At 46.7% G+C, this 27,130-nt stretch overlaps 1 protein-coding gene across 1 annotated transcript in view; it reads left to right on the forward strand.

The window, feature by feature from the left end:
- Positions 1-21,467, forward strand: part of TPD52L2 (TPD52 like 2) — a 184,055-nt gene extending 162,588 nt beyond the window's left edge. Inside the window, 1 exon segment of the mRNA XM_030213589.1 lies at positions 19,199-21,467. Coding sequence (XP_030069449.1) covers positions 19,199-19,294 — 96 coding nt within the window. The 3' untranslated portion in view covers positions 19,295-21,467.
- Positions 21,468-27,130: the final 5,663 nt, after the last annotated feature.

A 27,130-nucleotide genomic window follows, 5' to 3' on the forward strand; every position in this document is an offset into this window, starting at 1 on the left:
CTTTTGCAGAAAGTTCCCCCTCCACCGCAATATCTACTGGTGATCTATCGCGTCGGGCCTTGTCGGTTTTCCCGCTTTCTTCTGCGGGCGCCATCTTGTCCGCCATCTGCAGCGGCCGGTAAGAGAAGTCTTTTAAAGATTTGCGGGGTCCAGACGCCTCTTTGCCTGCCATCCCCGTGCTCCGCTGCTCCTCTAATGCTCACTAAGTCCGATCGTGTGTTCCGATTTCGCCACCTGTAGTTATATATTATCGATCTTCGTTACTGGCGTGTGGAGCTGTTCTCTCACACAGCCATCGCTCAGCGTGACGTCACCGCTCCTCCCAACCCACCACCTTTTGAACTTCAAATGCTCCACTGTAGATAAATGTGTTTCCTTGTCATCAACAGCAGATGAATCCATTAACTGATGGGTTGCAACCGCCTACCAGCAGGTGGAGATAGAGGACACTGAAAGCACATGGTGTTCCTGGACGCCCAGCCCCCTCTGCCTTCAGTATATCTCTATCTCCCAGCAGGTATGGACATTTCTTTCTCAGCTCCTGGATTTCTGCCTGGGGTGGCTCCTGTGCTTTGCCAGTAGAGCGGGGGGTGTTGTGGCTGGTGGTGCCTACTTTAAAGGCATACTTGGTTTTCCCTGTCTCTGCCTTACCCCAATTCCCCTGCTCCCGGAGTTCCTCTGTGGCTGCCTACCTCTAACTTTCCTCACAGTAAAAAAAAAAAAAAAAAAGAGAGGCTTTCTCCAGGACTCCTGGTTCGGTGCAGCTTGACCAAAGCTCGTTTGACTCGGTCTCCTGAGGTGAGAGTGGTGCCCAGCTCCTCCGGGGAGGTTCACGCTGACAGCGCACTGTGTGGGGTAAGTTTTGGTGTGAAGGCGCCATTTTGTTTTCGCATTTTGTTTTATGTATTTGATGGCTGCTGAAGGGGTTAAGCGCTGCTCCCACTGTAGGAAACGCAGATCAGCAGCAGGGCTTTGCAGCATATGCTGCCTAGATGCTAATGCTGGCACGAGCATGGCGGGCGGTGATTCTTCCTGCCCGACGGAGTTGGCAGCGGGCGCCATCTTGGAGACGCAGCGTGACTCGTCCCTCGCGGTTGCGGAGGGGTCTGAGTGTAGGGGACGCCTGATTTCGAGGTTTCTAGAGGAGCTATTGCCTCCGCTTCCCCCAGTGTGGGGGCGGATGCACAGGGTGAGTTTTTGTCCCCTGAATTATGTGCTGCTGATGCATAAGGCTTTTATGTTAAGAGCACTGCCTGAGGCTCCTGACAATTCCTTTCGGACTGGGTTGCCTCCAGTTCTTGATAGCCCAGCGTCTGCTGCAGACTTTTTTTTTTCTTCCTCCAAGCTTTTGGCTGATGCTAAGCGTAGACGAGTGAATACCCCATCTGAGGGGGACTCTTCACCCTGTTCTCCCCCGTGGTCTAGTTTTGGGGAGTCTGAGGGGTCTGGCAGGCCCTCACGGACTACTGATCCAGACGAAGGTGGCTGCTTGCCACAGGAGTTGGATGACTCTAAAACGGTTCGGATTTTCCACCGCGATGAGCTGCCAGCTCTCATTTCTGATGCTTTACAGGCGCTTTGTATTGAAGATCCTGACGAGGGCGCTGCCCCTTCTATTAATCCTTGGATGGCTAGTACTAAGAAGCCTTCTCGGGCTTTTCCCGTGCATGCTTCCATCCAAGAGCTTATTTCAGCTCAATGGTCTGACCCTGATAGTCCCTTGAAGGTGGCCAGGGCTATGTGTCACCTTTACCCTCTGAGTGAAAGTCAGTTGGCTCTCTTTGGGATGCCTAAAGTGGATGCGTTAGTCACGGCTGTGACTAAAAAGACTACTCTCTCGGTGGTAGGAGGGGTCGCTGAAGGATATGTAGGACCAGCGGCTGGAATCCGCGCTGAAGCGGTCCTTTGAAATCTCGGGCCTGTCCTTACGGGCAGCTATTTGCAGTTCCTATGCAATCCGGGCTTGCCTTTCCTGGTTGCAGCAGGTGATTGAGCAGCCCGCTGATGGAGAGGGTTCCCTCGCTGAGGTCGGCTCGCGTATGGTCTGCCCTGTCTTTTTGGTTGATGCCCTTTATGATCTGGTCAGAGCTTCGGCTAAGCAGATGTCAGTGGCGGTTGCTGCCCACCGCCTTCTTTGGCTCAGCATTGGGCGACTGACATGGCCTCTAAACAAAGGCTGGTGAGGTTACCCTTTCGGGGCCTTCTTTTATTTGGGGTGGATTTGGAGAAGATTGTTTAGGACCTATTAAGTCCCAATGGTTGCCTGTGGATAGTCTGAGGCCGCCTTCCAAAAGTCCTTCTTTAACCTCCTTTTCCAGGCCACGTTTTCGTGAAGCTCGCAGGTATTGCCCGGGGCACTCTGCAGGGTTTGGTCAACGTACCCATTTCCAGCAGAAGAACTCCGTTCGGACAAACGCGCTGCGGCATCCGGGCAATGTCCAGGAGTTCAGGGGCGTCCTCCACAATGATGGGGCACCGGTCCATTCGTCGGTTCCCGCAGTAGGGGGTCGTCTTTCCCTCTTTCTCGAGGAGTGGACCAAGATTACTTCGGGTCAGTGGGTCCTGGACCTGATCAGAGAAGGCTACCGACTAGAATTCGCTGTCCCGGTGGGAGACGCGTTTTTGGAGTCCGATGTGGCACTGCAGTCAAGCGGGCGGCGGTAAACGAGACCTTGCAGGTGTTGCTGAAGCTCGGACCGGTGGTTCCAGTTCCTTCCGCTGAATGCGGCTGCGGTTGCTATTCCATCTATTTTGTGGTGCCTCGAAAAGGCGGGTTCAGACCTATCCTTGACCTATCAGGGCAGACTTATACGGTCTGTGCCAGAGCCGATGGTGGGAGGTGGGGCTGGTGGTTGGGAGGCAGGGATAGAGCTGGGCAGACTTATACGGTCTGTGCCTTGAAAATGACAGATACAAATCAAGGTAAGGTATACACAAAAAGTAGCACATATGAGTTTATCTTGTTGGGTAGACTGGATGGACCATGCAGGTCGTTTTCTGCCGTCATCTACTATGTTACTATGACTTATACAGAGTCAATGAGGCCTTAGGAGTGCGACACTTCCGTATGGAAACCCTGGCTCAGGAGAACTGCTTATCTTCGTGTTTTTGCGCCCTTTTTCTTCATTTTTATTTCCTTTCTTGGATAAAATTTAAAAAAGTTTTTCCCTTCTTTTTTAGATTTTACTCCTTTTTTTTTTTTTTGTTTCCTTTCTTTTTTCGTTGCAGCTGCCCTTAGGCTACTCGGCCACGTCTTTTCCCTTTTTTTGTGCCTTTTTATTTGGCATAATCAAGCCTTTTGATTTCGCGGATGCTATTTTCCCGCCCACGTCATCGAAGACTCCCAGCGGCTTCAAACGTTGTACTCGCTGCAACTGGACCATCTCGAGCACCGACCTTCATGTGTGGTGTCTTCAGTGTCTTGGGCCCGACCACTTTTCAGCTTCTTGTAAGCTGTGTAAGTTAATGAAGAAAAGGACCCAGGTGGCTCGAGAGGCTTAGCGTGAGAAACCTTTTCTTGAGCGGTCTGGTCCTTTGACGTCGACATCGGCACCGAGGGCATTGGCGTCAATGTCGAGGGAAGCAGCAACACCAGGAGCGCAGGTAATGGCTGCTGAGAGACTGCAGCGAGCTGGGAGCAGTGAGGCATCGAGTGGGTCTCACTCTCCACCCATCTCGGGGCCTCCTGCTATGCAGGCTCCCCGGGACCAACCTTTGTCGGACCCGGCCCCGTGCGGATTCCACGTCCTCAGTCCCGAGGAGTCTCGATGACGGGCGTCAGCCGAAGGCTAAGAAGTATCATCATCGATCTCCTTCCAGGCATAGTACCGAGAGCTCCGGGGAGCCGAGGGAGTCAGCACCCGAGAAGTGTCGGCGCCGGAAGGATCACTCACTCTCCATTCAGGAGGTGCCGATGCGTCAGTCGTCCAGTAGCCTGATACTAGCTCTCGAGCCCCCTCAGATTCTGGCACCGACTCCTGCACCGGCCCCACAGTCTTTTCCGATGGCAGCTCTCGACGAGCACATCAGGGCCCTTCTTCCAGAGCTTCTGGAAGGGTTTGTATTCGTCAGTCGGTGTCAGGGGTGCTTGCGCCTCCCGTACCGACTGCAGAGACTGCATTTGGGCCATCACCTGTGAGGTGGTCCCCGTCCACGGTGCCGCTTGCGGTATCGGAGCCGGTTGCCACCCGGGTCGACTCTCCCTCGACGTCGGTGGAGGAAGCTTCACCGGAGTCCAGGCAGGGGTCGACTTCTCGACATCCCCCACGAGGTTGTCGATCCTCGACGTCGAGGCAGGCTCGGGTTCGGGCTGCTCTTAGGGAGCTTCTGTCCGATACCGAAGAGGAGTGCTCATGGGGAGAAGAGGAAGACCCCAGGTACTTTTCGGAGGAAGAGTCCTGTGGGCTTCCCTCTGATCCTACTCCACCGATTGAAGTAAGGATGTCTCCACCTGAGAGTCTTACTTTCGCATCCTTTGTACGGGAAATGTCTAAGGACATTCTATTCCCTATGGAGGTTGTGGATGACCCCAGGGCTGAGATGCTCGAGGTCCTGGATTATCCTTCACCTGCAGAGTTTGCAACGGTCCCCCTCGCACAATACACTCAGGGAAGTGCTGATGCGGAATTGGTCTTGCCCTCTCTCTAATCCAGTGGTCCCCAAGAAGTCCGAGTCCCAGTACAGAGTCCATGGAGAGCCTGTAATGGTGAAGGCCCAACTTCCTCACGATTCCATGGTAGTGGACTGGCCTCTCAGAAGAGCCAAGAAGAGTACTAGAGACTATGCCTCGGCGCCCCCAGGCAGAGAGTCTAGGATCTTGGATTCTTTTGGGAGGTGTACGTATCAGGCCGCTATGCTCGCCGCCAAGATCCAGACATGCCAGTTCTACACGAGCATTCACTTGCGGAACTCTGTGAGGCAACTGTCTAGTTTAGTTGAAGCATTTCCTGCGGAGCTTGCTGAACCTTTTCACCAGGTGGTCAGGCAGCAGAAGGCGTGTCGCAAATTCCTGGCCAGGGGGGGGTCTTACAACACTTTTGATGTAGCATCCCAAGTAGCTGCTCAAGGTATAGTGATGCGCAGACTCTCATGGCTGCGTGTCTCTGACCTGGATCACAAGACCCAGCAGCGAATGGCAGATGTTCCTTGCCGGGGAGATAATCTCTTTGGAGAAAAAGATGATATGGTTGATCAGATGAAAAAGCAGCATGATGCCATGGATTCTCTCTCCCGCTGGACGTCTTCTGCTACTGCCTCCTCTTCTAGGAGGTTTTTTGGAGGGAGGAGGAGTGCTCCTTATTCCTATAATAGACGTAGGTACACTCCTGCTTCTTGGCAGCCGGTTCAGGCTCAGTCCCAGCATGCGCGTTCTCATCAACGTCGTGCGCCTAAGGCCACTAGGGCTCCCCAGCAAAAGCAAGGGACGGGCTTTTGACTGGCTCCAGTGCAGCATAGCCGCAGTAAAAGTGTCTGTGCCGGACTGCTTGCCTGTCAGGGGAAGGCTGATATTTTTTCACCAAAGGCGGCCTCTCATAACCTCCGACAGGTGGGTTCTTCAAATAGTCCGGTTAAGATACACTCTCAATCTGGTCTCCAAGCCTCCAAATTGCCCACCGGGAGCTCAGTCCTTCAGCTCCCAGCACAAGCAGGTACTTGCAGAGGAGGTCTCCGCCCTTCTAAAGGCCAATGCTGTCGAACCTGTTCCTCCAGGGGCTGGGATTCTATTCCAGGTACTTCCTTGTGCAAAAGAAAACAGGGGGACGCGTTCCATCCTAGACCTAAGGGTCCTGAACAGGATGGTTTCCCTGGGCACCCTTCTTCCCATGCTTCAGGAAAACGATTGGCTATGCTCTCTGGACTTAAAGGATACCTATACTCACATCTCGGTACTTCCAGCTCACAGGAAGTACCTTCGATTCCAGTTGGGAACTCAGCACTTTCAGTACTGTGTACTACCCTTTGGCCTAGCATCTGTGCCCAGGGTCTTCACAAAGTGATTGGCAGTTGTCACAGCATCACTGCGCAGACTGGGAGTGCATGTGTTCCCTTATCTCGACGACTGGCTGGTGGTGAACACTTCGGAGGCAGGGGCTCTACGGTCCATGCAGATGACTATTCAACTGCTAGAGCTACTGGGGTTTGTAATAAATAATCCCAAGTCCCATCTTGTTCCAGTGCAAAAATTATTCATTGGAGCTCTGTTGGATACAGGGACGTCTCGAGCTTATCTTCCCTAGGCAAGGGCAGACAATCTTTTGGCCCTAGTGTCCTTGGCTCGAGCGTCTCAACAGATCACAGCTCGGCAGATGTTGAGACTTTTAGGGCACATGGCCTCCACGGTTCATGTGACTCCCATGGCACGTCTACATATGAGATCAGCTCAATGGGACCCTAGCTTCCCAGTGGTGCTAGGCCACAGGGAATGTAGAGGATGTAATCCATCTGTCCACAGACTTTGGCAGCTCCCTTCAGTGGTGGACCATTCGATCCAATCTGGCCTTGGGACGTCCATTCCAAATTCCTCAGCCACAAAAGTGCTGACAACGGATGCATCCCTCCTGGGGTGGGGAGCTCATGTAGATGGACTTCACACTCAAGGGGTTTGGTTCTTTCAGGAAAAGGGTCTTCAGATCAACCTTCTGGAATTGTGAGCAATCTGGAACACTCTCAAGGCTTTCAGAGCTCGGCTGTCCAACCAGATCATCCTAATTCAGACAGATAATCAGGTTGCTATGTATTACACCAACAAGCAGAGGGGCACCGGATCTCGCCTTCTGTGTCAGGAAGCCATCAGGATGTGGCTTTGGGCCCACCATCACGGTATGTTTCTCCAGGCCACATATCTGGCAGGTGTAAACAGTCTGGCCAACAGGTTGAGCAGGATCATGCAACCTCACGAGTGGTCAATCAACATGGACGTTGTCCGCAAGATCTTCGGAGCATGGGGCACCCCCTTGGTGGATCTTTTTGCCACTCAGACAAATCACAAAATCCCTCAATTCTGTTCCAGACTTCAGTGCCCACGACAGAGTAGCGTCGGATGCCTTTCTCCTATGTTTGGGAACATGCCTTCTATATGCGTATCCTCCCATACCTCTAGTAGGAAAGACTCTGCTGAAACTCAGGCTAGACCGTGGAACCATGATTCTGATTGCTCCTTTTTGGAGCTCCAATCACGGTTCTTCGGTGGACAACTCCAGAAGAAGAGTGATTGGAGGGTTTTCCGACCCTCATCACCCAGAACGAGGGGTTGCTTCTACATCTCAACCTCCAGTCTCTGGCTCTCATGGCTTGGATGTTGAGAACTTAGAAGTTGCCTCTTTAGGCCTTTCAGAGGGTGTCTCCCGAGTCTTGCTTGCTTCCAGGAAAGATTCCACAAAAAGGTGGTGGTCTTTTAAATGGAGGAGGTTTGCTGTCTGGTGTGATTGCAAGGCCCTAGATCCCTTTTCTTGTCCTACACAGACCCTGCTTGAATACCTTCTACACTTATCAGAGTCTGGTCTCAAGACCAACTCCGTAAGGGTTCACCTTAGTGCGATCAGTGCTTACATCAACGTGTAGAGGGTCAGCCTATCTCTGGACAGACTTTAGTTTTGTTTGTTTTATGAGAGGTTTGCTTTTGTCTAAGCCCCCCAGTCAAACCTCCACCAGTGTCATGGGATCTCAACGTCGTTCTCATCCAGCTGATGAAAGCTCCTTTTGAGCCACTGAATTCCTGCTATCTAAAGTATTTGAGCTGGAAGGTTATTTTCTTGGTGGCTGCTACTTCAGCTCGTAGAGTCAGTGAGCTCCAAGCCCTGGTAGTGCATGCACCTTATATTAAATTTCATCACAACAGAGTAGTCCTCTGCACTCACCCTAAGTTCTTGCCGAAGGTGGTGTCGAAGTTCCATCTGAACCAGTCAATTGTCTTGCCAACATTCTTTCCCCGCCCTCATACTCGCCCTGGTGAAGACAAGTTGCACACCTTGGACTGCAAGAGAGCATTGGCCTTTTACATGGAGCGGACAAAGCCCTACAGACAGTCTGCCCAATTGTTTTTTTCGATCCCAACAGGAGGGGAGTTGCCATCGGAAAACGCACCATTTCTAATTGGCTGGCGGATTGCATTTCCTTCACTTATGCCCAAGCTGGGCTGACTTTGGGGGGCCGTGTCATGGCTCATAATGTTAGAGCCATGGCTGCGTCAGTGGCTCACTTAGTCAGCCTCCATTGAGGAGATTTGCAAGGCTGCAACGTGGTCATCAGTCCACACATTCACATCTCACTACTGCCTTCAGCAGGATACCCGACGCGACAGTTGGTTTGGGCAGTCGGTGCTGCAGAATCTGTTTGGGGTTTAGAATCCAACTCCACCCTCCTAGGCCCATTTTCTGTTTTGTTCCAGGCTGCACTCTCACCTAGTTGAACTTATTTTCAGGTTAATCTCTGTTACGTCTTTGCCGTTGTGAGGCCCAGTTGACCAATGTTCATTGTTTTGAGTGAGCCTGGGGGCTAGGGATACTACTACTACTACTAACTAACATTTCTAAAGCGCTACTAGGGTTACGCAGCGCTGTACAATTTAAACATAGAAGGACAGTCCCTGCTCAAAGAGCTTACAATCTAAAAGACAAGAGAACAATCTAAAGACAAGTGTACAATCTAGAGGACGAGTGAACAGTTAATCTTAGATTGAGGCAGTCTATATTTCTCAAGCGGTTAGGCTCCGAAGGCAGCATTGAAGAGGTGAGTTTTAAGCAGAGATTTGAAGATGGGTAGGGAGGGGGCATGGTGTATGGGTAAAGGAAGATTGTTCCAGGCATAGGGTGAGGCAAGGCAGAATGAGCGGAGCCTGGAGTTGGCAGTGGTGGAGAAAGGGTACTGAGAGAAGGGCTGTGTCCTGTGAGCGGAGGTTACGGGCGGGAACATAGGGGGGAGATGAGGGTGGAGAGGTAGTGAGGAGCCGCAGACTGAGTGCATTTGTAGGTAAGGAGGAGGAGCTTGAATTGTATGCGATATCTGATCGGAAGCCAATGAAGTGATTTGAGGAGAAGGGTGATATGAGTATATCGGTTCTGGCAGAATATAAGACGTGCGGCAGCGTTCTGAATGGATTGAAGGGGGGATAGATGGCTGAGTGGGAGGCCGGTGAGGAGTAAGTTGCAGTAATCAAGGCGAGAGGTAATGAGAGCGTGGACGAGAGTTCTGGTGGTGTTCTCAGAGAGGAAAGGGCGAATTTTGCTGATGTTGAAGAGGAAGAAGCGACAGGTCTTGGCAGTCTGTTGGATATGCGCAGAGAAGGAGAGGGAGGAGTCGAAGATGACTCTGAGGTTGCGGGCAGATGGGACGGGGAGGATGAGGATGTTATCAACTGAGATAGAAGGTGGAGGAAGAGGAGAAGTGGGTTTAGGAAGAAAGACGAGGAGCTCGGTCTTGGACATGTTCAGTTTAAGGTGACGGTTGGACATCCATGCCGCAATGTCGGATAAACAGGCCGATACCTTGGCCTGGGTCTCCGCGGTGATGTCAGGTGTGGAGAGGTATAGCTGGGTGTCATCAGCATAAAGATGATACTGAAAACCATGAGACGAGATCAGCGAGCCTAGGGAAGAGGTGTAGATTGAGAAAAGAAGGGGTCCAAGGACAGATCCCTGGGGAACTCCAACAGATAATGGGATGGGAGTGGAGGAAGATCCGTGGGAGTGTACCCTGAAGGTGCGGTGGAAGAGAACCAGGAGAGGACAGGGCCTTGGAACCCAAAAGAGGACAGCGTGGCAAGAAGTAAATCATGATTGACAGTGTCAAACGCGGTGGAAAGATCGAGGAGGATGAGGATGGAGTAGTGACCTCTGGATTTGGCCAGGAGCAGGTCATTGCAAACTTTAGAGAGTGCCGTTTCTGTCGAGTGCAGAGGGCGAAAACCGGATTGAAGTGGATCGAGGATGGCATGAGAGGAGAGAAAATCAAGGCAGCGGCTGTGAACGGCGCGCTCAAGTATTTTGGAGAGGAAAGGTAAAAGAGAGATGGGGCGGTAGTTGGAGGGGCAGGTAGGGTCAAGTGAAGGTTTTTTGAGGAGAGGTGTGACAACGGCGTGCTTTAAGGTGTCAGGGACAGTTGCAATGGAGAGAGAGAGGTTGAGGATGTGACAGATGGAGGGGGTGACAGTATGGGAGATGGTGTTGAGTAGGTTGATGGGGATGGGATCAGAGGAACAGGTGGTGCATTTCGAGGAGGAAAGAAGGCGGGAAGTTTCATCCTCGATGATCTCAGGAAAGGAGGAGAAAGAGGCCTGGGTAGGTTGGTTGAGGGAGAGGGTTAAAGGGTGAAGAGGAGGTGGTGGCTTGGTCGTGAACTCAAGGTTGATCTTTTGCACTTTGTCGTGGAAGTAGTCGGCCAGTGATTGCGGAGAGAGAGAAGGGGGAGTAGGAGCGGGGGGCACTTTTAGGAGGGAGTTAAGGGTGGTGAAGAGACGACGAGGGTTAGAGCTGAGAGAATTGGTCAATTGGGTGTAATAGTCCTGTTTTGCACGGAATAGGGAGGAGTGGAAGGAGGATAGCATGAATTTGTAGTGGAGGAATTCTGAAAGGGTACGAGATTTCCTCCAGAGGCGCTCAGCGGATCGGGTGCAGGAGCGAAGGTAACGGATGCAAGGAGTCAGCCAGGGCTGGGGATTGGTGCGCTTTGTGGGACGGGAGATGGATGGTGCGAGGGTGTCCAAAGCAGAGGAGAGAGCGGTATTGTAAGCGGAGACCGCTTTGTCGACAGTTTCGGAGGACGTGATGGAGGGGAGGAGATTAGAGATAGTAGATGATAAGGTGGAGGGGTCAATAGCCTGGAGGTTCCTGGAGGTGGTGGTTAAAGTTGGACGGGGTGGAGGGAGGGGGTGAAGAAGTGTGAATGTGATCAGGTGATGATCGGAGAGAGGAAGAGCTGAGACGTGGAAATTGGAGGGTGAGCCGGAGGAGGAGAGGACGAGGTCAAGACAATGGCAGTCACGGTGAGTAGGGGTGGTGGAGCACAGCTGGAGGTTGGAGGATGTTAGGGTGAGGAACTTAGAAGCATGGGGGTCGGATAGGTCATCAGCGTGTACGTTAAAGTCTCCGAGAATGAGGGACGGAGATGAAGGGTCAAGAAAGATGGAGAGCCAAGCATCAAAGTCGGTGAGGAAGGAAGGGAAGGATTTATTAGGGGGGCGGTAAATGACTGCCACTCTGAGTGGTTGCGGGTAGAATAGCCGGATGGAATGGGCTTCAAAGGATGAGAAGCAGTGAGACTGCGGTAGGTGGAGGGGTTGGAAACTACAGGAGGGTGAGAGTAGTAGCCCAATGACTCTGCCGCGGCCAACTGGGCGGGGCGTGTGGGAGAAGAGAGAGCCTCCATGGCAGAGGGCTGCAACTGAGGCAGAGTCTTCCGGGGAGATCCCATGTGTAAGAATATTTGTGCCTGCTTGTCCTCGGAGAAAATGAAGATACATACCTACAGCAGGCTCAATATTCTTACAACCCTCCCTCCTCCCTGTTGGAGTTGTTTTCACTTATCTTGTTTTGCTTTTTATTTAACTAGTCGGGTCAGGCTCGTGTCTCGGGCGGGAAGCACGACGGACCATTCTACAAACTTCTACAAACTTCTGTTTTTTTCTAATAAGTTCCGGTCTCCTGGGCCGTCATGGAAGACAACCCATGTGTAAGAATATTGAGCCTGCTGTCCTCGGAGAATACCTGCTACAGGTATGTATCTTAATTATATTAAAAAAAAAAAAGTGGGGGGGGGGGGGGGGATTTCGTTTACAGATGTATCTGATTAAAACTAGAACCATCCATCAAAATCTAAATGTCCAAACATAGAGACTTTATTTCCATATCATAAACTTCACTCAACATTCTTTAAGAGCTAGTGACATTTCAACTAAGAACATTACAAATAGTGCTCAACCGGAGAATCATTGCATACAAAAAAACCTTTGGAGCGATTCCACCCACCATTCTGATATATACCACATACACACACATACATCCAAATCACTGCATATGTTATAGTGATGTCGCCATGTGTTTAAAAAACAAACAAACAAACCCATGTATATTTCATTTATATAAATAAAGTCTCAACTCTTTCAGGAATATCCAAGGGCGTGATGCCATTTAATTGCCACCTCAGCACAGATTAGTACTTCTTCCATATGAAATTATAACCAGATTCATGCCATTCAAACAGGCCGTTACCAAACTCTGTTACTGCATGTCTAGCACACTGACGTGTAGTTCACAGCGTGTAGGCCCCAGAGATAAGAGTAACTTCAATAGCTTCTCCAAGCAAAATCACCACCCTTCTGCTTCAATCAGTATATAGCTGTGAAAGTCTGAATCATGTATAAACCAGGCTATTTCAATCAAAGTCTTATTAACAGTTCCAGCAAAAACAATGAAATCCATGTCAAGAAACATCAGCAGTTAAAGGAATTACATCACGCATCCATCCTGGCATACTTCCAAATATAAATCCAAACCATCCCGTCCACTGAATTATCTGCAATTAAGATTGAGCATTCGTGGATGGCAAAGTTTGAAGAAAGGCTTTAGCTCTTTCAGCCAATTCAAACAGTTTTGGCTTCCCTTCATTAAACACCTTTAAACATGCTGGATATAAGAGAGCAAACTGTATGTGGCGCTGGTGTAACTCTGCACATACTGGAGCATACGCCTTCTGCAAAAAGGAAACGTTTGAAGAAAAATCCTGGAAGCATAATATGTTTTTATTTTCATAGATAAGTGGCCCCTTGCTGCGTATGGCCCACAAAATGTCTGCTTTGTACACATAGTTAAGTAACTTAAGGATGACCACTCGAGGACGTGCATCCGTAGTTCGAGGCCCCAGCCAATGAGCCCTCTCAATCCGCAAAGGCCTGCATCAAATTGCAGTTGCAAAGAAGACACTAACCACGACTCCAGGAACCTTCTGAGCTCCGGATCCACAATTGTCTCTGGTAAGCCCACCAATCTTAGATTTCCCCTTGATCGATTTTCAATATCATCCAGTTTTTCTTCCAATCCTCAAAGCCTTGTTTGAAACACTCATTGGATATGGTGAGGTGCTGCATGCGGTCTTCAAGATCAGAGACATGCTGGCAGCATGCTGAAAATTCTCCCCCGCAGAGATTCCAATCGGCCATCAACGATATCCAATTTATCAGTTACTTTTTGCAAACATTGTCCAGCGATTCATCTATGGCCTGCCTGACCTCCGTCACGATCTCGGTAACCCAAGGTGAACTTACTGTAGTCGGCCCTGCCGCATCCGCCATTTTAAGATCACTGCAGGGTGATTTCTTTTTCTCTCTATGTTGTGTTTTTGCAGCCATCAACTTTATCACACCAATCCGCACACATAGCTTAAAGAGTCTTAATGCAATATTGCCACTTTCCCCAATATAGTCCAGAAATCTGCCTTAATTTAAGCAAAATTCGAGGTTGGGGCCCAGGAGCTCTTCCCAACACACCCCACCCGCTCGCATGGCATCACGTGCCCCCCCGCTCCTTTTTTTAATATGCGGAATATGTTTGGCCTGGGCTTCCAGGATGGTATTTTTGAACAGCATCCATGCCTGATGTAAATTTTTGACCCTTGCAGATGCTCCCCCCCCCCCCCCCCCCCCCCCACTGTTCTCATTTTATCATGTCTCCTTTTTGAAAGTTAAATGCTAATGTATTGGATTTCCTGTTTATACTCCAAAGCTAATATCAAATCTGATCATATTATGATCACTGTTATCAAGCGGTCCCAGCACCATTACCTCCCGCACCAGATCATGTTCTCCACTAAGTACTAGGTCTAGATTTTTTCCTTCTCTTGTCAGCTTCTGTACCAGTTGTTCCATAAAGCAGTCCTTGATTTCTTCAAGGAATTTTACCTCCCTAGCATGCCCTTTCAATAGCGGGGTAATTGAAATCACCCATTATTATTGTGTTGCCCAGTTTGTTAGCCTCCCTAACTTCCTTTAACATTTCTACATCCTTCTGTTAATCCTGGCCAGGTGGACGGTAGTACACTCCTTTCACTATAATTTTTTTCTTTACACATGGAATTTCAATCCATAGGGATTCCAAGATGTACTTTGTTTCCTCTTCTTAAGATAATGGGGAAGCCACTGCTTGTCATGGGATTCTTGGCATTAAATGTTACTACTATTTGGGTTTCTGCCGGGTACTTGTGACCTGTATTGGCCACTGTTGGAAACAGGATACTGGACTAGATGGACCATTGTTCCGACCCAATATGGCTATTATGTTCTTATAGTCCCCCTCAGCCATCTCTTTTCCAAACTGAAGAGTTCTAACCTCTTAAGCCTTTCCTCATATGAGAGGAGTTTGTCCCCCTTTGAATCTTTTTTAATTTGCGACCAGAATTGCACACAATACTCAAGGTGTACTCACACCATAGAACGATGGATGTGTTATAATATTCTTAGTCTTATTTTCTATCCCTTTCCTAATAATTCCTAGCATTCTCTTTGCTTTTTTTGGCCGCTGCCACACACTGGGCAGAAGATTTTGGCCTATTGTACACAGTGACACCTGCTTTAACCACATTCTCTGGCAACAAAATCCAGAGTTTAATTGCATGTTGATTGAAGAAATATTTTCTCCAGTTTATTTTAAATTTACTACTTAGGGTGCACGCAATGAAGCTACTATTTCCATATCATTAATTATGTTAAATAGCACTGGTTCCAGTACAGATCCCTGGGGGTACTCCACTATTCACCCTCCTCCACTGAGAGAATTGGCCACTTAACCCTACCCTCTGTCTTCTATCTATCAGTTCCTAATCCACAGCAAAACATTTATTTAATTTATTTATTTATTGCATTTGTATCCCACGTTTTCCCACCTATTTGCAGGCTCAATGTGGCTTACATTGTTCCGTCATGGCGATCGCCATTCCGGAGTGAGAAATACAAGAGGTATTACATAAAGATCATGAATGACAAAGTAGATTAAACAATCAGGTATAAAGAGTTCATGTTCGGAATAAGGGATAGAGTGGTGTTCCATTAAAAGTTCATAGGATGGATCGTTGGGAGTATGCCTTGATGAGGACATAGTAGATTCAAATTTGAGATGGGAGATAAAGCCGGTACTGCGTTTAACGTTCATAGGAGGGATCTTTGCGGTATGCCTGGTTGAAGAGGTAGGTCTTCAATGATTTCTGAAAGTTGGTTAGATCTCACATTTTTTCCACGTCCTGTCCCTTGGGTTTTTAATTTCTTTTCTCAAACTCTCATGAGGGATTTTGTCAAACACTTTCTGAAAATCTAGATACACTACATCAACCAGTTCACCTTTATCCACATGTTGTTCATACATTCAAAGGAATTAAGCAAATTGAGTCAAGACTTCCCTTGGCTGAATCCATGTTTGCTCTGTCCCATTAAACCATATTTGTGCAGTTCAGTGATTTTATTTTTTATAATAGTTTCCAAACAGTAGTGTTAGGCCAATGCACAGTATTGTAGTCCAGTTCTCTACTAGTTCCCTACCAACCAATTTAGCCATGCAGGCGTTGTTACATAAGTATTGCCATACTGGGACAGACCAAAGGTCCATCAAGCCCAGCATCCTGTTTCCAACAGTGACCAATCTAGGTCACAAATACCTGGCAAGATCCCCAAAAAAGTACAAAACATTTTATGCTGCTTATTGCAGAAATATTTTCCCCAAGTCCAATTTAATAATGGTCTATGGACTTTTAGGAAGCCATCCAAACCTTTTTTTTAAACTCTGCTAATCTAACCGCCTTTACCACATTTTCTGGCAACAAATTCCAGAGTTGAATTACACGTTGAGTGAAGAAACGTTTTCTCCAAATCATTTTAAATTTAGTACTTTGTAGGTTCATCACATGCCCCCTAGTCCTAGTGTTTTTGGAAAGCGTAAACAGATTGCTAGAGCGGCAGGGTGTTGCTTCTCACAGTCCACGCGTCCATGGTGGCCATATTCAATGCGCTGGTGAGCTGTTCTTTGGGGGATCCTTTGCCAGGTACTTCAGTTTATTTTATTTGTATCCAGTCTTTTCCCAAAGCGGGTAACAGAAAAACATACATATAATTAATAAAGACACTAAAACATAGCAAACAACAATAGTCAACAATAATGCATCGACCCAATTAACTGAGAAACATAAGAGTAGCCATACTGGGTCAGACCAGTGGTCTGTCTAGCCCAGTATCCTGTTTCCAACAGTGCCCAAGCCAGGTCACAAGTACCTGGCAGAAACCCAAATCATGGTAACACTCCATGCTACCAATCCCAGGGCAAGCAGTGGCTTCCCTATGTCTGTCCCAATAGTAGTGTATGGATTTTTCCTCCAGGAACTCGTCCAAACCTTTTTTTTTTTTTTTACCCAGATATGCAAACCGGTGTTACTACATTCTTCAGCAAAAAGTTCCAGAGCTTAACTAATCCTCCTATTTGTTTTAAAAGTATTTCCATGTAACTTGAGTGTCACCTAATCTTTGTACTTTTGGAACGAATAAAAAAATAGATTTATTTCTACTTGTTCTACACTACTTGAAATTTTGTAGTGCTCAGTCATGTCTCCCCTCATCTGTCTCTTCCTAAGCTGAAGAGCCCTAATCTCTTTAGCCTTTCCTCATATGAGAGGAGTTCATCCCATTTCATTTTTGGTCACTCTTCTTTGAACCTTTTCTTATTCCACTATACCAGAACTGAGTGCAGTACTCAAGGTGAGGTTGCACCACTGAGCGATACAGAGGCTTTATAGTATTCTTGGTCTTATTCACCATCCCTTAATAATTCTTAGCATCCTATTTGCCTTTTTGGCCACTGCCGTACATTAAGCAGAAGATTTCAGCGTATTTTCTACAACGACACCTAGATCTTTTTTTTTTTTTTTTTTTTTTGGGGGGGGGGGGGGGGGGGTTGCTGATCCCAAAGTGGACCCTGGCATCAGCTAACGATGATTCAAATTATTCTTTCCAATGTGCATTACCTTGCATTTGTCCACATTAAATTGCATTTGGATGCCCAGTCTTGTGCAATATTTCACAGTCCACACGTGTTTTAACAACCTTGAATAGTTTGTCATCTGCAGATTTAATCACCTGATTTCTATATCGTATCTAAATATGTTAAATAGCACCAGTCCCATTACCGATCCCTGCAGCACTCCACTGTCAACCCTCCTCCATTGAGAGAAATGACCATTTAACCCTGCCCTCTGTTTTCTGTCCAATAACCAATTCCTAATCCACACCAGAACATTGCCTTCTATCCTATGACTCTTTAAATTTCTCAGGAGTCTCTCATGAGGAACTCTGTCAAAAGCTTTCTGAAAATATAGATATACTACATCAACCAGCTCACCTTTATCCACATGTTTATTCACACCTTCAATGAAATGAAGCAAATTGGAAAGGCAATATCTTCCCTTGGCTGAACCGATGCTGACTCTGTCCCATTAAACCATGTTTGTCTATGTTATGTAATTTTATTTTTTATAATAGTTTCCATTATTTTGCCCGGCAATTACATCAGGCTTACTGGTCTGTAATTTCCCGGAGCACCCTTGGAACCCTTTTTAAAAAAATCAGCGTCACATTGGCCACCCTCCAATCTTCAGGTACTATGGATTATTTTAACGACAGGTTACATGTTACTAATAGCAGATCAGCAATTTCATGCTTGAGTTCTTTGAGTACCCTTGGATGTATGCCATCCGGTCCAGGTGACTTACTACTCTTTAATTTGTTGATTTGACTCAGTACATCTTCCAAGTTCACTGATATTTCTTTGTTCCTCCACATTATCACCCTTGAAAACCATTTCCGGTACAGGCAGATTTCTTACATCTTTGTCTGTAAAGACAGAAGCAAAGAATTCATTCAGTTTCTCCGCTATGGCCTTGTCCTCCCTGAGTGCCCCGTTTTCTCTTTCTTGATCTAATGGCCCCACGGATTCCCTTGCAGGCTTTCTGCTTCTGATGTACCTGAAAAAGTTGTTGCTGTGAGTTTGTCTCTGCGGCAAGTTTCTGTTCATATTCTCTTTTAGCCTTCTTTATTAATGCTTTGTATCTGACTTGCCAGTGCTTATGGTGCTTATTATTTTCTTCACTTGGGTCCTTATTTATTTATTTAGATTTTGCTCACACCTTTTTCAGTAGTAGCTCAAGGTGAGTTACATTCAGGTATTCTGGATATTTTTCTGTCCCAGGAGGGCTCACAATCTAAGTTTATACCTGAGGCAATGGAGGGTTAAGTGACTTGCCCAAGATCACAAGGAGCAGTAGTGGGATTTAAACAGGCCACCTCTGGATTGCAAGACCAGTGATCTAACCACTAGGCCATTCTTTGAAGGATTTCTTTTGGCTGTATTAGCTTCTTTCACTTCACCTTTTAACCATACTGGCTGTCGTTTATTCTCTTCTTTCCACCTTTACAAATATGTGGAATACATCTGGTCCAGGCTTCCAAGATGATATTTTTGAATAATGTCCACACCTTATTTAGTGTCCTAACCTTTGCAGCCGAGCCTTTGAGCTTCTTTTTAACCATTTTCCTCATTTTATTATAGTCGCCCTTTCAAAAATTAAATGCAGCTACAGTAGTTTTCCTTTGTGGGTTCATCCCAGATAGTAGTTCAAACTTGATCATATTGTGATCACTGTTTCCCAGGGGACCTAACACTGCCACCTCTCGCACTATGCCCTGCACGTCTCCAAGGACAAGATCCAGAATGGCTCTGCTCCCCCCTCTTGTAAAAGACAAAGATGCAAATGATGAGTTATACAGCACTATTAATGCAGATGATGTCAATGATAAAGTATTTGCTACAGGAAGTTGGGTGTGAAATAGAAATTCCCTTGATCAACACCTGCAGACCCTATTTAAAAAGATCAAATACAGTTGAACACCTTTTCAGCTGTGCAGGATTAATGACTCACAAATGCACTCACATGAGTGATGATCATTTTCAAAATTTAATTTTACTAAAAGCAAAGTGGATTGAATTGTAAAGCCTTAAAGTATTGGGATAAAAGGTTAACAATAGTTGCATTCATTGTAGTTACTATACTTTTTACTTAAATACTAAAATATACATTTATTTTACTTAAGTACTTTGACATAATAATTTTGAACAACACTGAGACACGATCTGGTGCTCTGTGCCATTCTCACCCTCTTCTTTCTGCTCTCTTCCAGTCCAAAGTGGTGGGTGGTGAAGAGAACACCACAGAAGACCTGCACTCTCCCTCAGCGACTGGTTCCAAGTCCTCGCAGGACAGTGCTGCCTTCTAATCCTGCTATATGCCACAGTACAACCTCCAACCACACAATCAACTTCGAGTTACAACAAGAACAAGAGAGACAAAACCAAGCGACACACTATGCACCCATCCCATTGTCCATGCTCTGTGCCACTGGATGGTTTGGACACCTTTTCCTCTAACACTAACAGATGTACTGTATCACTGTGCTGCCCTTTGAAGGTGCTTTTTGACAAGCACCATGCCTTTCATTTTGGTGTAAAAGAACCTTGGTCCAAAGATACAAAGAGCTCAAGGTTAAACAGCTGATGAGGGAGATGGGCCCAGGCTAGAAGAGTGTTCGTTTAGAAAAGCAGTGTAGCATCTCCAGCTCCAGGGAAGGCGCAAGCTCCAAATTCCTTATTTCAAAAAAGGTTTGGGCATTGAATGAATTCTTACTGTTGGGTGGCATTAAATTGGTGTGAGCACCTAGTACCATCTCTTTAAGCAGTAGCCTTTGAAGGATGGTGAATCCTATCAAAGTGGTGCTAAGTGCCAGTAGCCTCCCTGCTCTCCCCTCACATGCTGTCAGAATTCAGTGGGTGGGCAGAAGCTGCTGTAGTTCCTTCTCTGGAAAGAAGTGTGCTGTACTTTTTTTCTTTAGGGCCTTGAAGGGGGAAATGCTATTTAGCAGCTCAAGTTATCACACTATCTCAAGCTTTAACAGAAACATCCCCCCCCCCCCCCAATGTATTTGGTTTGTTCATTCTTAATACAAGTAAATGATGAATCTGAAAGCTGAATCCAATGAGGTAGAAAAGATTGATAGGTAGGTGTGACCATGGACTGTAAGATGACATATATGCCTTACTTCACTTTACAGTTCTTTATATTCTTTATAATCTGTACTAATAATGAGATACTTGTGCATTTAGATATGGTGTACTGTAGAGCTCAGGGTGTCAGAGGTGGCACTCTGAGGTAGTGGTAAAATTGTGCACATGGGAACCTATACTTACTACTTTTCCTTCCTCCTGCAAGACTGTGGAGTCCTCTGAACTATAGCACATTATTCTCATACACCCAAGAAGAGAATATTATCACTTTTTTTTTTTTTTTTTTTACAGGGATGCTACAGTCCTAGGCATGACTTGCTTGTGGCTGAACTTAGAAGCCATTATCCCTAAAATTCTTTCTCTGCCCTTCCATGCTGTGCCCAGTGAGGACACACTGACATATCTTTTAACTCAGTGAGTTTAAGATTCCTAGTTCACTCCTTTTTCAAACTGTTCCATATGGGTGAGAAGCAATAGGGGCTGAGGGCCAAGTCATTATGGAGTACAGGGAATGAATGTTTTTGGGTATCTTTTATTTCCCTGAGAACCTTGATCACAAAAATGCATTTTAGCAACTTAAGGGCCTCTTCTGTGGTTTGACATAGCCCAGCCAAAGTGAATGGGCTTTGTCAGCATTGCTGCATAGAGGACTGCTAGTGCGGCTTGATAAGAGGCCCTAAGTTACTTCACTTCACCCTGTCTTAGCAGGACACATTTGGATAGGTTGGAAATGACCTCCATGGGATTAACTTTTAAAAATTCTCAGACTAACAAAATTCCCTGTTCCAGACTTCTAGATTTTTGCCCCATTGAGTGGGGCCCCAGTGTGCCTATTCGGTCTATCCTTGTAATATGTGGCAGTTAAAATACTCCCCCCCCCCCCCCCCCTGCCAAAAAAGCTTCCTAACAGGGAAAGAAAATCATAGTCTGAGGAACCCTTTGGCTTTCATATCCTTCAATTTGTAGCTCTTGATTTTCCTGTATCTTGAGTCTATACTCCAGATTTCCTGTCCAGAAAGAGATAAGTTTGGGTGCCTGCTTGCTGCTACCGTGTTCTCTCCACAAGCCTCAGTTACTGGGAAGTCTGAGAGGGCAAAATTTGCCGAGTGTAATTTGTTTTCTTATGTCTTGCATCAAAAGTCACAGTTCCTGGAGAGAGTAGGAGATCAAAGGCAAGGACTCGCCTTGGTAAAGTAGAGGGTCTCCTTTTTTAGCATACAATAGTGCAGAATGTGTCAACCATTCCTTACAGGCAAAAACAATCTTATGTTTTTCATTTATTGGGGCATTTGAATTGGGTTTTTTTTTAAAGGTGAAAACTTTTTCTTAAACTGTATTAGTGGTTTATGAAGCAGAGATCGAAATTAAAAATAAAAAACATTTCCACTTGCCTTGTCTGACATGTTTTTTAGTTTAATAAAATGCCAAACTGGCTACATGGAAAGTCAGTATAGTATGGTATGTCTGAAATGATTGATTATCTGCTTCCACTTCTACCAGGAATGGCTTATGAATGTGTCAACCTATGTTAAACCAATCTGTGCTTGATCTGTAACTTGGGAACGTCTAATCCCTTCATTCCTAATTTCACAGGGTTCTATAGCAGGGCTTCCCAAACTTGTCCTGGGTACAGACCATCCACACTGAATATGTATATGAGAGATTACATACACTGGAACCAATATAGGCAAACTGATCTGAGGTGTGCTAATTGTAGATAGCCTCGATCCTGACTAGCTGTTCAAGGCCAATGAATTTCACAATTTTAATTATATGTTTGTTGGAAGAAATACTATGTAGGAAGAAATATGTATGTCTTTAAAGTGTTACCAAACACATTTGTATCCTGATGGAGTAAAGCATTTTTTCCTTGTTTTGTGGGTGGGAAGAAATAACATGGCCCTATGAGAGAGCAAATAGAAGCAGCCATCAGTTCTGTAGCTTAGCCACTTCCCCCCTTCTTTATCCTACACTATATCACAGTAAGTTACATAAAAGAAAATTCTGAATCAGCCCTGGGTAAGCGACTTCAAGGTCATAGTGTCAAGACATGGAATTTGAAACTTTACTTTCTTTTTTTTTTTTAGAAATCTTTTATTAACTTTTTACTTTACATACATCCCATATAGCTAAACACATTTATCGCACAACTTTCTCATATATGAGTCCCCAACCTCCCTCCACCCCCTCCCCCCCAAGGCATCTCAGGTATACATCCAACTCCCCCTACAACAGAGTATCCTTGCTATACATATGTCACCCCGTTAATCCTCGCCATTCCACATAGGAGGACCATGTTTTTGCAAATATCACCATGCCCCCTCGCCTTAGGGCTGTAAGTTTGTCCATCAAACAACAATAGTCCACTTTAGTCAATACTTGATCCACGGTGGGAGTCGCCGATTGCTTCCAGTATCTGGCAATTAGAATCCTGGCTGCAGTTACAATGTATGATAGGGGCCCATGACGTAAGCCACGTCCCTCCCTTAGCGGAATGTTCAGCAAGCACAGCCCAGGAGTTAGTACAACCTCAGCTCCCAGACCATTCTGCAGTCTCATCTGTAAATCTTGCCAGAACTGCTGTATCCTTGGACAGTCCCACCATATATGCCAAAACGTTCCTTCCGCCCCACAATTACGCCAGCAACTTGCCCTTCCCGTTTTAAACATACGAAGCAGTCTACTGGGAGTCATATACCATTGAAACAGCATTTTATATCCATTTTTCAATAATGGTGTAGCCACAGAAAATGACAATAGTCGTTTAAATATCCTTTTCCAAGTTTCTGGTTCATATGTAGAACCCAATAGGGACTCTCATTTATTAATACACATTTTTAATGGTTGGGACTTATGAAGTAACGCTCTATAAATTCGGGAAATCCCTCCTTTACCTTCCCCAGACCTCATTGCCATTTCAAGCTCTGTGGCCACCAGAGACAGATCTTCTCTGGCTTTCTTCTGCACAAAGTCTCTGATCTGCATATAATGAAACCTGTCTCTGTCCCCCAAGCCAAATTCCTCTTTTAAAGTTTCAAACGAATGGCATTTCCCGTCCTCCCATATCTGACCCAACAGTCGCAGAGAAGCCGCTGACCAGCGCCCATACACCCCTTCTCTCCTCCCCGGGACAAAATCTGTAGCATATATTATGGGCGTAGTCAGATGATATTTACGCCCCGGGAACCATGCTGCTCTACATCTTGCCCACTCTTCTAGCGCCACCCTCATTGGACCCGTCAATCCTGATATGAGTCCCCTCAGCAACTGTAGGGGAAGCCACGACACCGCCCATATTGGCACCCCCTTCAACCCCCACTGCGCTGCATAGGTCCACAGCTTATTTGGACCCCTTTGCACCGTGGCTAGCATTTGAAACAGAGCAGCTCTATAATAAAGCCCCAAATTCGGAACCCCCATACCCCCATCCTTTCTTAATTGATATAATATTCTACGATTCACTCGGGGTGGCCTCTTGCGCCAAATAAAGGCGAACATTTTCTTATTAAGTGTGTGTGAGAAGTTATGTGGCACAGAGACAGGCACCGCCATAAATAAGTAAAGCAACTTGGGAAGCAATGTCATCTTTACCGCTGCTATTCTGCCCATCCATGACATTTGCAGCCCTCCCCCCCCCCCCCCCCCCCCATCTCTCTAATTCTTGCAGGAGCTCCCGCAGTTTAGGGACAAAGTTCTCTTGGTATAAATCCCCCGTATCTGGTGTTAAATTAACCCCCAAATATCTAATAAATTTAGGAGACCATTGAAAAGGGAATAGCGATTGTATTTCCTCTTGTAACCCTGCAGAGCATTGTATTGGCATGAGTTCTGATTTTTTTTTTTTTCCATGAAGTCTTTATTAATTATTAGTACACAGAATCTGAAACAGATTACAACATGAGTATCATATTACATATCAATTGTGCAGAACATAAGTCTCCAGAAGTATAGCAAGTAAATAATACAAAGAGTAGTAAGAGTCTCATGCTATATCAAAAGAAAACTTCTTACTGTGGTAAAATACCTAGTGAATTATTCAGAATAACCAGTTCAGAACTTCAACTTTTTAAAGAAATTTTTGTGTGTATTAAATCCCGCTTCCATATCACTCGGAACCCCAACCCACCCCATCCCTCCCTCCCTCCCCCCTCCCACCCTTCGGGCACCACCATAGCATAGGACATCAGACAAATTATACATGAAGGAGAAAAGGATCCCAGGTCAAGTGCCATCTACTCAGTTGATTGTGCCGTTCCGCTAGGAGTTTCTCCATCTCGCAGATATGCCTCAATTTTTGAATCCACCTAGTAATCGGTGGAGCTGTGGGCTGCTTCCAATGAGCAGCAATTATAACTCTCGCTGCACTTATGGCCTGTCTCAAGAAAATTTGCTGGGTGTGGGAGAGACCTGCAGGTAGGGCAGAAAATAGGAAGAGAGTCGGGCTCCAAGGTATCAGGCTCCCCGTCCACCTCTGCAACCTGCTACGAACCTCTCTCCAGTAGGCCTTAATCCTCCCGCAGGTCCACCAAATATGTCCCGCTGTGCCCCGCACCCCACATCCCCTCCAGCACAGCCCCGTCAATGCGGGATAAATACGCTGAAGACGCTCGGGTGTCAGGTACCAACGGTACAGTACCTTTACCGCATTCTCCTTAAAGGGCACATGAGATGACACTCCCATCACAGCTCGCTCCAATTTTTCCCACCCTGCCTCCTCCAACTCCATGCCCAGCTCCCTCTGCCAACTCTTCCTGTGAAGTACATATGTCGGGCATTGCCTGTTGATAATGTGGTAGAGGCGTGATACCAACCCGCTTGTCTTAGGTGGGCCTTCACAAATGGTTTCTAGTGCTGTTTGTTCCCTGGCCACTACCTCCCGAACTGCCCTTGTCTTAAGAAAAGAGGCTAATTGAAGATAGGCATATTGGTCTGACCCCACTATCGGGAACTTCTCAAGGGCCTCAGAGTATGACAGTAAATTCTCCCCATCAAACAGTTGACCCCACATTCGTAAGCCTCCAGTGTACCATCTTGTGAACAATCCTTTTATCGTTCCGGGGTAAAACAATGGGTTGTGTGCTATGGGGACAGACGAGATAGTGTAGTACGTCGATGGGGAAACAGACTGTCCCAATTTAAGAGGGTGACATATATAGAAGGACAGAGTCCTGCCTCCAAAGATCTATGTGAGCCCGGGATCCACATAAGAGCATCCAGCGGCCTCTCACCCAGGGTGTATTGTTCGAGCTGCACCCATTGCCGATCCGGATAGTCCTGAAACCATTTCACTGCCGCGCGTGCCTGAACCGCTCTATAGTACCAAGCCAGGTTGAGTACTCCCAGCCCTCCTCTCGTTCTGTCCTGGTTAGGACCGAGCGTGCCAGACTCGGTCGTTTTCCCGCCCAAATAAAGCGCATGATACGATCCTGTAATGATGATAAGAATTTACAGGGCATTTTGATTGGGAGAGCCTGAAAGAGGTAGAGCAGGCGCGGTAGAACATTCATCTTTACTGCCGCTATTCGGCCGAACCAGGAAAGATCAAGATCACCCCATTTTCCCAAGTCCTCAATGAGCGCCCCTGCCAAGCCCTTATAATTAATTGAGAAAAGATCTGAGAGGTCTGCCGACAAATTTACCCCCAGGTAACGAAGGCTCCTGTTGGTCCACCTGAAGGCATAGGTGGACCTCAGCGTTCCCACGAGCTCCTCTGTGAGGGTCACGTTCAGAACTTCAGATTTGGACATATTGACTTTAAATCCCGACACATTAGAGTATTCCTCTATCTCTTTCAAAAGCCCAGGGAAGGTGGTCAAGGGACTAGTGACAAACAACAATACATCATCCGCAAAAAGGGACAGTTTATGATTTCTCCCACCGATAGAAAGTCCTGAGATATTTGGATTGGTTCTAAGCCTAGTTGCAAAGGGCTCCATAACCATGGCAAAGAGCAGGGGGGACAAGGGGCAGCCCTGTCTAGTGCCTCTGTGTAAAGGGATCATTGCTGAGTTACCCCCATTTACTCGAACACAGGCTTTAGGAGCGCTGTAGAATGCTTGGATCCACCCACTAAACTGCGGTCCTATCCTGAAGGCCTCCATCACTTTATACATAAATGGCCAGTGAACCCGGTCGAAGGCCTTTTCGGCGTCCAGACTAAGGAGACAGAAAGGCCTCTTCATTCTTTTGGCCAAGTATATTAAATCGACCACTCGCCTAGTATTGTCTGTGGCTTTTCTATATGGAACAAATCCCACCTGGTCAGGGTGGATAATAGCTGGGAGCAGTGGTGCCAGACGGTTGGCCAAAACTTTAGCTAAGATTTTAACATCGGCGTTCAAGACGGATATTGGACGGAGGGACCCACATTCTGTATGATCTTTATTCGGTTTAGGCAATACCGCAATCCAGGCTTCCAACATGGAATTAGGCAAATACTCCCCTTTCCCAATCATGTTAAACAAATCCGCGAACAGCGGGGCCAATTCGGGGGCGAATTTCTTATAGAATTCGTTAGGTAAGCCATCTAACCCTGGTGATTTACATGAGGGCAAATGTTGTATAGCTTTTTGTATCTCAACTGGGGTAACTGGTGCATCAAGAGCGGTCCTCTGTTGAGTATTTAAGGAAGCTCTCAGCTAAGTAGTCACTCTCAGCTAAGTAATCTAAAATAGTGTCCTCAGAAGGGTTAATCTCCTGTGCATATAGTTCCTGGTAAAATTCGCTAAAACGCCTCCGTATGGACTAAGAGGTGTTCAGCAAGTTGCCCCTCGTGTCCCTAATGTGAGTGACCGTTCGATCCACTTTTCGCCTACGCAACTTTATAGCCAGGAGGCGTCCTGCTTTATTGGTAAATTCGTATGTTCGAACTTTATTTCTAGATTGTAACCAAGTTAATTGTTCGAAGTAGATAGAGTCCAGCTGGAGCCTCTGCCCGCGCAGCTCCTCCAAAGTTGCAGAGAAGCCGCCCGATTTGTGCTGCACCTCCAAGATCCGAATCTTTTCCATGCATTGCGCCAGCTGGGCCCTACGAACCCTCGCACGCCTACTAG

Source organism: Microcaecilia unicolor, chromosome 8, assembly GCF_901765095.1.
Source record: "Microcaecilia unicolor chromosome 8, aMicUni1.1, whole genome shotgun sequence".
Lineage (NCBI taxonomy): Eukaryota > Metazoa > Chordata > Amphibia > Gymnophiona > Siphonopidae > Microcaecilia > Microcaecilia unicolor.